This window comes from Myotis lucifugus, unplaced genomic scaffold (assembly GCF_000147115.1).
Source record: "Myotis lucifugus unplaced genomic scaffold, Myoluc2.0 scaffold_1, whole genome shotgun sequence".
Taxonomy (NCBI): domain Eukaryota; kingdom Metazoa; phylum Chordata; class Mammalia; order Chiroptera; family Vespertilionidae; genus Myotis; species Myotis lucifugus.
The window spans coordinates 16,962,669-16,973,378 of record NW_005871049.1 but is presented as its reverse complement, the minus strand read 5'-3'; the positions used below and the strand labels follow the sequence as shown (position 1 = coordinate 16,973,378).

Below are 10,710 nucleotides of genomic sequence, written 5' to 3'. Positions count from 1 at the left end.
CCCCCAGCAGACACACACACACACACACACACACACACGGCAACTGCTTCGAGCCTACATGGCGCGGCTGGGGGGCAGGCCCCAGCAGACACACACACACACACACACACATACACACACACACGGGACGCCTGCTCCGAGCCTCTGCTGCCAGACTGTGGCCATCAGAAGGACATCCACTGAGGGCTCCCAGACTGTGAGAGGGGCAGGCTGGGCTGAGGGTACCCCCACCGCCCAGTGCATGAATTTCGTGCACCGGGCCTCTAGTGGTGGATAATTGTCACTGTATCTTTGTCAGAACCCATAGAATGTACAACACAAAGAGTGAATCTTAATGTAAATTATAGACTTTAGTTAATAATAGTGAATCAATATTGGGTTCATCATAAGTATTACACTAATATAGGAGATAAATAATTGGGGGGACTGTGCAGGGAAGGAGGAGAAAGAACATGTAGGAACTCTATACTTCCCAATCAACTTTTCTGTAAACCTAAAACGACTCTAAGAAACATAAAGCCTATTAATCTAAACAACAACAAGAAAATATAAATAACTTAAGTCAGATGGTCTTAGCATGTTGTGTATTGTAAGAAAACAGAAAACCAATGTAACTAGCATAGGCAAAGAGGTAAATGTGTTAATGTGTTGGTTTGCTTACTCAAGCCAAGGGAAAGCATGAGGGGAAACTGGAACCAGGAACTTAAATGCTCTTTTTCATTTTTATAATGATCTAGATAGACTTTCTTCATAATGCCCAAATGACAGTGGCCTATAGCTCCCAGGTCCACATCCTCCCAGACTTGCCACATTGGGAAGGGGCACTCTCTTACTTTAGTTCTTTTCTCCTTCTCCTTCTCCTTCTCCTTCTCCTTCTCCTTCTCCTTCTTCTCCTTCTCCTTCTCCTTCTCCTTCTCCTTCTCCTTCTCCTTCTCCTTCTCCTTCTCCTCCTCCTCCTCTTCCTCCTCCTCCTCCTCCTCCTCCTCCTCCTCCTCCTCCTCCTCCTTTCTTCTTCCTTTAGCTCTTTTTTAAAAAAATATACTTTATTGATTTTTTACAGAGAGGAAGGGAGAGAGATAGAGAGTTAGAAACATCGATGAGAGAGAAACATTGATCAGCCGCCTCCTGCACACCCGCTACTGGGGATGTGCCTCCAACCAAGGTACATGCCCTTTACTGGAATCAAACCTGGGACCCTTCAGTCCGAAGGCTGATGCTCTATCCACCAAGCCAAACCGGTTAGGGCCCTTTAGCTCTTTTTAAAAAAATCCTCAAGGGATGTTGGTCAGCCTACCTTGGAAATGTGAACCTCTTCAGACCATTTATGGCATTTGAGATATAGGCCCCAGTTAGCACATGGTGTGCATAAGGCTGGAAACAAGTAGGCATGATAGGAGCTCATTGCAATTATTCTGACCAGAGATGTTGGTGGCTCAGAAAAAGACACTGGAGGTAGACAGAAGTGGTTAGGTTCTGGATCTAGTCTGCAGATAGGCCAGCAGGATTTACTGAGGCATTGGGTATAAGGTGTGAGAGAAGGTAATGAGAATGACTTCAAGGTTTTTATCCTGACAACTCAAAGGTTGGACCTGTCTTTAACTGAGTTGTGATGGTTAATTTTATGTGTCAACTTGACTGGGCTAAGGGATGCCCTGTGAACTGGTAAGACATTATTTCTGGATGTTTCTGTGAGGGCATTTCCTGGAGAGATTATCATTTGAATCAGAAGTCAGAGGAAATCAAATGTATTCTCACTAGCGTGGGCTGGCATTATCCATCTGTAGATGGCCTGAAGAGAAAAAACAGTAGAGGAAGGATGAAATTTCTCTCTCTGTTCTTGAGCTGGGACATCCATTTTCTCTTGTCCTTGGATATCAGCTCTCCTGGTTCTAGGGCCTTTGGGCTCTGGGACTTACATCAGCTGGCTGCTCCAAATGTTCTCAGGCTTTTGGCCTCAGACTGGGAGTTACACCACTGGATTCCCTATTTTTTCAGGACTTTGGACTAGGACTGAATTACATCAGTGACTTTCCTATTTCTCCAACTTGCAGATGGCAGATGATAGCATATCTCAGCCTCCATAATTACATGAGCCAATTCCCATCATAAATCTTCTCTTATACATATTGGCTCTGTTTCTCTGTTGAATCCTGACTAATACATGAGCAGAGGAATATTATAGTGGCACAGGTTAGAGCAGTGGTTCTCAACCTTCTGGCCCTTTAAATACAGTTCCTCATGTTGTGACCCAACCATAAAATTATTTTCATTGCTACTTCATAACTGTAATGTTGCTACTGTTACGAATCATAATATAAATATCTGATATGCAGGATGGTCTTAGGTGACCCCTGTGAAAGGGTTGTTCGACCACCAAAGGGTTCGCGACCCACAGGTTGAGAATCGCTGGGTTAGAGGGATATCAGGAGCTTAGTTTTAGATATGGTAGGTCTGTTAGTCATTCAGTTGGAGATGTTAAATAAGCAGCTGGATACACATAAGTCTATTCCTCTAGGTATCGCTTGACATATTGTTTATGGACTGTAATTGTTTAGCTCCTTCCTCTAGAACTCAAGCTCCATAAGAGCAGGAACTTTGCCTGTTATGTTCACTGCTATATCCCCAGTTCCTAGAAAAATTCCTGGGGCATAGCAGATGCTCAGCAAAATTTACTAGAAAGGTGAATGAAGAAATGAATGAGGTTGTTATGTGTTCAGCACAACAGTTAGGAAGTATGTGTTTGAAAGTGAAATTGCTTGACTGGCTGTTACTAGGGAGAGGTTTACAATAGGCATTGTCTAGCAAACATTTTCTCTGAAGAACTATGTAATAATGAAGAGACACTTGCAAGGCTTCTGTAAACTTTATTTTATACTTACAGGCCACTGCCAATGCAGGGCCTTGGCTTTTGGCTCATTTCTACAGTTTTACTTGGAAAGATGTGGTAAAAGTAGAAACTGGAAATATTCCTACTAGTAAACCACAGTTACTTACCAGTCCATAAACAAAATGTCCATTGAAGCCTGTGTGGTTATTAGGAAAGCTATGACTTTCTGAACTTATAAAATGCATTATTCATATGCAAGAGAGAAAGTATCTTAAACAAAAAAATAGTTGTTTAAACAAAATGGTGTGAGTTTATGGCTTACATTATGGGTATATATCAGTGCATGGTATGTACCAGCGGAATAATGGAATTCGACTGCTTACACATCAAAAAGCCCTGCAATGGGGTCCATTGGAACCTGATATCATTTTATACGTGACGGTGCTAAAACACAGCCCAACAAATTATTAGCTAATTTATCATCAGGAATATGTTTGGTGTAGTCTGATATATACATTAGATTACTTGTCAACCTTATCACTGAGTTTAGTTGAGGATTAAGACAATATGATTACTCATAGTTTAATGACATTTGCTCCAACAACCCCAAATACTGTTTTATCAAACCAGCCAATCAGCCAACCAACCAAGCAAATAAAACCCTATTGTTAACCCATGGCTCATCCCCTTTCATGCTGCCTCCCATATTCCACTTGTAACGGTGACATAGTCACATGCTTTATGAACACAGATTAAAACTGACTGAGGCCAACTGTCATGATAAACAACCACCTAGATTCCAGTCCAAGTGTGTGCTTTGGCACAGCTACAAGGCATCATTATTAGATTACATACATCCATACAAAACATCACACACATGCATGTATCACACACACAAATATATTCCATAGAGATAATAACAGAAAAATTGGCTAAAAGATATGTACAGTTGTATATATATATATATACACACACATGCTAAAAGATTTTCTGCTCTACTCACAGTCTGTAAACATCTTGGAAAATACCCAGCAAAAGTCACTGTGGGCCCTTTCAAATGGTGACCATGTGAGTTGTGGGAGAGGGGGAGGTGTTTAAGTTCACACTGGAAACCCAGAGAAGTGAGGAAGCATAGTTCATGGTGGCCTTTGGGGTGATTATATTCACTGACATGATAAACTCAGCCAGCCACTTTGAAATTATGTTTCCTCTATGGAAAAGGGAATGATCAAAAAAAGTCTTTCTGCCAGTTAACATTTAAAACAAGAGAATATGAGGTGATATGTAAACTATATATACATACACACATATATGCATATATGTACATATATATGTATACATATACATAAATATACATGTTACTATTACTAAAAAACCTCAATGAAAATTTCCAAATCTTCTAAAAATATTTAATTCTATTCTCCTAGGTTTAGACTTCTATCCATTGAACTGAAAGTCTTGGGTATAGTTAAACGACACGTACCTTTACATTTTGGTATATGATATTGATTGTACATAAAAGACATTAAAAATAGATTGGGCTTATGAAAAATAGAACTATTTGATTCAAGCATTATTTTATTAAAATTTAAGATGAAAAAATGTTCAGGATCTCCTGTAATGAAACACCATAAAAAATAGGTTCTTAAAAATTCTTTGAATAGCAGCTATTAAACTGCCATGTGTGGTTATCAATTTGTGCTTTAGTTCTGTATTTGTTGCAGCTTGAAAATTTATGTTAAAAAAAAAGACCACAGTGGCATGAGAAACAACCTAATTTTTCACTAAATTGTTTTACCTTTTTTTTTTTAAACAAAATGAACTCAAATAATTATTTTTAGGCTGCTATGCAGTTAAAAAATACTGGCACTGAATGACATTTCAAAATAAAGGTGACTTATGCCCATACAGTGTTTGCAAAAAAAAAAAAACATTTAAAAAATATCTCTATTTTATAACCTCCAAACTTTCATGGTGACCAGTTCTCATTAAACATTTGACAGAACAGCCGTGAAAGCTAGTCATGCACGTGAAAACGATTTTCATGCAAAAGTAGTAAATATCCTTCTGGTTTCATTTAACAGTCTCCCTATCCCTTGCCAACTCTCACCATTTTTTAATGTTGAATATAACATACAGAATACGTAAATTAGATAAATTAAAAAAGTAAGAGTCATTGAATTTGTGGGCATGAAACAGTCCACCCTCTCATGTTTTGGAAAGCATTTTCCGGGCGTGGGTCTGAGTCATGAGAGAAGAGACTTCTGGAGACATAGTTGCTGTGTTTTTTTTCTCTAATAAGGTTTGAAGGAATATTGATTAATGTTTCTTAAGCTGTTCAGTTTATACTATCCTTGTGGCTACTCCTCTCTGTGTTGTGGTTGTTTTGTTCATGGTTCTTCCACTGGATGCTGGTTCCATTCATAGGGACTGAGGTCATCAGACTTTTGGACTGGTAACAGCAGCAGCAGAGGCAAGACTGGGAGAAGAAACAGATGCTAAATGACATGACATGTGTTACGTTCCCACCAACAAGGGGTAAATGTCCACATACATTTGAGGACAGAACCTTAACAGTAATCTAGGGTATGGAGTCTGTAAACCCTAGGTAAAAGCTAAATTGTCCATTCTTGTGCAGCGAAATATATCCCTTGTTTCTTGTTTAAATTCTAAGTCAAAGAGGGAAGCAGTTTTGGCCAGAGGAAGAGTGCTCTATGACTTGGGGTGGGCATAGTGGGGGATTAGGAGGGGAACCTAGCATTTCTTCAGTGTGCACCACTGGTGTGGCTCTCTGCATTGTGTACCTCATCTGATGCTCACAGCACTAGGTGGTAGTTGCTAATTTCCTACCAAGTTGTATGAAACTACCAGGTTTCATCTATTTGTATAATTCTCCTTTTAGATTGTAAGTTCCACGAGGGCAGTCACTGTGTTTTTTCTTGTTCACTTTATCCCAAATAATAATAAACTCATACTTAGCACTTATTATTTGTTTTAAGCACTTAACATATAGTATTAACCCACTGAATCCTACTTATGAGATAGATATTGTGATTGTCTGATTTTACAGACCAGCAAATGAAGGAAGCAGGAAGGGCACCACCCAGACCTGGGTTTGTCAGTAAGTGCAGAGCTGTGATGCAAATCAAGATTGTTTGCTTCCTGAGCCTGCACCCTTGACCTCTATGCTACTCTTCCTAATATGTGCCATGAACTAACATCCTGGCTAGAGATAACAGAATCCAATTTGGATTAATTCTATGTTAAATCATTCCAGGAACTGTGCTTGGAGCTTCTGGAGGACATGGGTTGATTTAGCTACAAGAAGGTTTGAAGAACAGAAGGAAACTGATTTCAAATGCAATTACATTAATTCAGATTTCCAGAGCAATAAGTATTTACTTGTCTTAAAGAGGCTATTATTAAATATACTATTAAGTAGTATTTAGAAAGAGTTTTCTTTAAAAAAAATATATTTTATTGATTTTTTACAGAGAGGAAGGGAGAGCGATAGAGAGTTAGAAACATCGCCTCCTGCACACCCCCCACTGGGGATGTGCTTGCAGCCAAGGTACATGCCTTTGACTGGAATTGAACATGGGACCCTTCAGTCTGCAGGCTGACGCTCTATCCACTGAGCCAAACCAGTTAGGGCAGAAAGAGCTTTCTTAACAATAGAGTTTATGTTTTGCTGAGACTGTTGTTAAATCCTAAAAAAAATATAAGGAAGGAATAGGATTTATGTATTCTCTATGGCCTGCAGTTCACATTTGAGCCTTTCTTTTTAAAGGAGGGTTCTAAATTGACATGTTATTAAGTTAGTTATTTTTAACTTTAATCTCTGAATATGTTGTTGTCTGAATAGATATTGCTTTTCTTTTATGCTGACAATCTAACCATCTTTCTGGTTAAAAATATGATTTTCACTTCTCTACTGAAAAGTATAGCTGATGAAAATAATATTTACAATTGGGATTAGCCATACCTGTTGGCTACTTAATATACTTATTTGGTTTTCCTTAAAAATACTTGCAAAACAGTCTTACCTGAAAACAATTTTTAAATTTCTTGCTCACAAAATATAGAGCTATTGGGTTTATACATGAATTCATAGTTGCCAAGTTAATGCCGATATAATCCATGAGCAGCAAGAAACTAGAGCAAAAGAAAATAGTAGAATAATTAGCACATAATGTTTTCAAAACTGCAAACTAGCATTTATCCCTAGAATAAGCATTTTTCTTGCCCAGAAGCCATTTCTCACAGGTAGCAGTCAGAATTTTTTTAAAGTCCTTGTTTAAATGGCACTCTCAGTTCTGCAGAACATTTACCTGCCACTTGGTTAGCTCAGACTATTATGCACAGTCTCAGGAGGGGAGCAGCAAGATTATAGACATGGCTTGCACAAATTTTGGGATCAGTTATGAATTATGTCAGCTAAAGAAGAAATAATCAACTTTGCAGTTTTAATTTCCAGGGCTAATGAGAATGTAGACTAGATGGTTTTGTAAAAGTATCATAAATGTGAAAATCAGAGAAACTCCAATTTCCTAATGGGTACATAGGATCATACCTAAGTAATTCACAGCGGTTCTTGTCCATCTGATCATACACGGTTTTCTTCAAAATACGGCTTAAATGAAGAGGGAACCAGCAAAGAGCAAAAATTACAACCAAGCAGAAAACTGTTTTTGCCACTTCTCGACGCTAAAGGAAAGTGAGAAAAAAAGTACAGTAAATTCATTGTTTTTCGGCTAGATAAAAGAACTACATAATAAGGAAGTAGTTGAAAGCAGAGAAAGAATAGCTCAAAGAGGAGCCAGGACAGCCTGCCTCACAGTACTTCTACCCCTTTAAGATTTAGAATCCAACTTCAATAAGGATTTGCTACTGATTTTTTTGGGCAACTGCCAGGAAGGATGGTGGCTTCAGGTTGGTTATTAGGACCAGGGCAGAGGTTCTATGGCAGGGGGTGGTGGGAAATGGCTGGAGTAAAGCCAACACTGTGGGTGTGCCTGAGTGTGTGTGTGTGTGTGTGTGTGCATGTGGCAAATATATGGGGAAAAGCATTATCTAAAAGCATTAATAACAGGTAACTAGCTAGCATTAATTACAGCATAACAGTCAAAGTGACTGAACTCACCATGTTAAAGAATGGACAAATCTGCAAAGATGTTTGGAAAATAAAATAGGAATAGGAAATAGAAAAGAAAAAGCAACAGCAGCCTGGACAGTGGTGCTCAGTGGTTGAGTGTCAACCTATGAACCAGGAAGTCATGGTTTGATTTCCGGTCAGGGCACGTGCCTGGGTTGCAGACTAGTCCCCAGTAGGGGTTGTGCAGGAGGCAGCTGATCAGTGATTCTCTGTCATCATTCATGTTTCTATCCCTCTCTCTTTTTCCCTTCCTCTAAAATCAATAAAAATATATTTAAAAAAACAACAATAATCATCAACACAGCAATATGTTTTCTCCATTTCTTGATCTTTAAGAAAGCTAGCATTGGGATATTTTTGCTTTAAAAATATTTTATTAATGACATATTTCCCAAAGATATATTGTTTGCAAACATAGGGATGAGGGTAAAGGATTATCAGCAATGATGATGAGAAAACCTGGGACATGCTGACCCTGGTGTGACTTTAGTTGAAGGTTTACATACTTTCAAGTCTGCACAGGATCAGGAAAATCATAGGTTAGGGATTAGCAGCAACCAGTCTTTTGTGTGCATTATGCTTGAGTATTATAATGCATGCATTTAGAAGGCTAACTAGGAACATAAAATGTAACTTGTCTGGAACTGGGATCAGTTAATGTCAAAATAAAACTGATTGAAAACAGGGTTTGGAAGAGGAATGCTGGTTCAACCAAGAGCATATAGCATTAAGTATAGGAAGCCTAGAGCAAACCCACATGATTAATGGAGTCATTTAAAAAGATTTGGGGGCAGTTTTCACAAATTTTGACTCTAATTCAAAGAACTGAGAGTTCTTTAATCTTTTTGGAGCTATCGGGCTAGCTGGGATATACTTCAGAGAACACATAAACCGAGCAGTGATTGAGAGAAATAAAGGATTCCAATCTGCAGGAATGGGAGATCATTTTAAAGGATCATTTTGTGTAAACAGAAAGACAGTGTGCCCAGAAAAATAAAAATGTAAAGTATTAGGGGGAGGTTATCTCCTCTGAGTTAATCATTAAAGAGGATAACCCTTTTAAAAGGTAATATTAATACATTGCCATTACAGTCTGCTATTTGCTTACCCAATATTCATCCTCCTATTTTCCCTGCTATCAATCAGATTCTTGGTTTTGTTATAGCAGCGTGGGAGCCTGGGCCTAATCATCTGCATGGCTACCTGGCAGTTCTGACCAATTAGATTAAGTAGAAATTGTGTGAGGTTTCTGTAAAGCTACTTAAAAGTGGGGGATACTCCTTTGATGCTCATACACTCATGTGATCTATGTTCTTCCCCTCTTTTTGCCTGGAAATCAGATATAACTCATGTGATCTATGTTCTTCCCCCTCTTTCTGCCTGGAAATCAGATATAAGGGTAGAGCTGAAGTTGCTGTCTTGTGATAATGAAAGGTCAGCAAAACAGCAGACACCTGCCTGTGAGCCCCTTTACCACTGAATCAATGACATCTGAACTTTTTGCTGTGGGAGAAAGATAAACCCCTCCTTGGTCTACTCAATGTTATTTTGTTTTGTTTTGTTTTTGCTACCAGCACCCAAACACAATCCCTAACTGATCAAATTGTTGTCAGCATAACGAAGAGAAACTTGAGAAACATACAAGAAGCAAGACCAAGAGCCCAATAGGCTAGCAGTGGAAGACTGACAGGGCTTTTCACTCTGAGCTAGCTTCCCCATAGTCCCACTTGAAGGCCTTCCAGCCAGGCTTGCTCGTCTGCTCTTAGAACCTTCTACAGCTTTGAGTGGGACACAAAGGAATGTCTACTGCATAAGGACCAAGTCTTGGATTCTAATTTCCATTTGGTTGAGCCACTCTCTTAATCAATCAGATTCTTGGTTTTCTTATAGCAGCGTGGGAGCCTGGCCTAACCATCTGCGTGATAAGGATAATGCTTGCCTTGTCTATCTCACAGCATGCTTGGATGAATCAAATAAGAAGATAACATGGAAATGCTTTACAAAACTTTAAAAATGCTGTGTAAATGTGAAGTATCATCATATTATTATTGTTTCCAATCCCTATTGAATTATTTTCAGAGCAAATACCACTTATAGCTTAAACAGGCTCAATCATGGTGCTGATACAAAAATCAACATTTAAAACACTGTTTTTCACACATCTATTCTAATTAATTATTTCCATTGCAGGAGTGAGAGGTAATAATTGCTTAATATGTTTCACATTGGGAATACTTGAAATTTTCATGCTTGAACAATGTCATACTAAAGTTTCTCAATATAATTTTCCTGTTAAATTTCAATAGGAGGTAATAGCTACCATTTGTATGGCATGTTATATTTTTACAAAGTATGTGTATGCATATTATTTCCTTTGATTCCTATAATAACATTGATTTATATGATATTATGCCCAATTTACAGACAAGGAGCTGAAGCTCAGAAAAATTAGTAAAGTAGTTGAAAAGAGCTGCTGCTGAAGAATGATGCTTGTGTATTGTAATTATATAGGTGGATTTACAGGCTCCATCTGAAACTCACATTAAAATTTGCTGTGGTGGGGTGTCCTTCTCTGCTGAGATTTAGAACTTACTTACAGTCCTAGTTTTACTCTTTGAAAAGTATCTATGAACTTTTTCTGGGTACTTACTATGAGTTGGATTCTATTAGATACCTTACATGCATTAGGTAACCCCCTTGACATAATATATATATATATATATATATA

At 38.3% G+C, this 10,710-nt stretch overlaps 1 protein-coding gene across 1 annotated transcript in view; it reads right to left on the bottom strand.

Annotated features, from left to right (window-relative positions):
• Window positions 1–2,847: 2,847 nt before the first annotated feature.
• Window positions 2,848–10,710, bottom strand: part of EDNRA (endothelin receptor type A) — a 51,041-nt gene continuing 43,178 nt past the window's right edge. The window contains exons 6-8 of the mRNA XM_014455694.2: window positions 7,401–7,534; window positions 6,874–6,982; window positions 2,848–5,306 (exon numbers count right to left, since the gene is read on the bottom strand). Coding sequence (XP_014311180.1) covers window positions 5,166–5,306; window positions 6,874–6,982; window positions 7,401–7,534 — 384 coding nt within the window. The 3' untranslated portion in view covers window positions 2,848–5,165. The remainder of the gene's footprint in view (window positions 5,307–6,873; window positions 6,983–7,400; window positions 7,535–10,710) is intronic.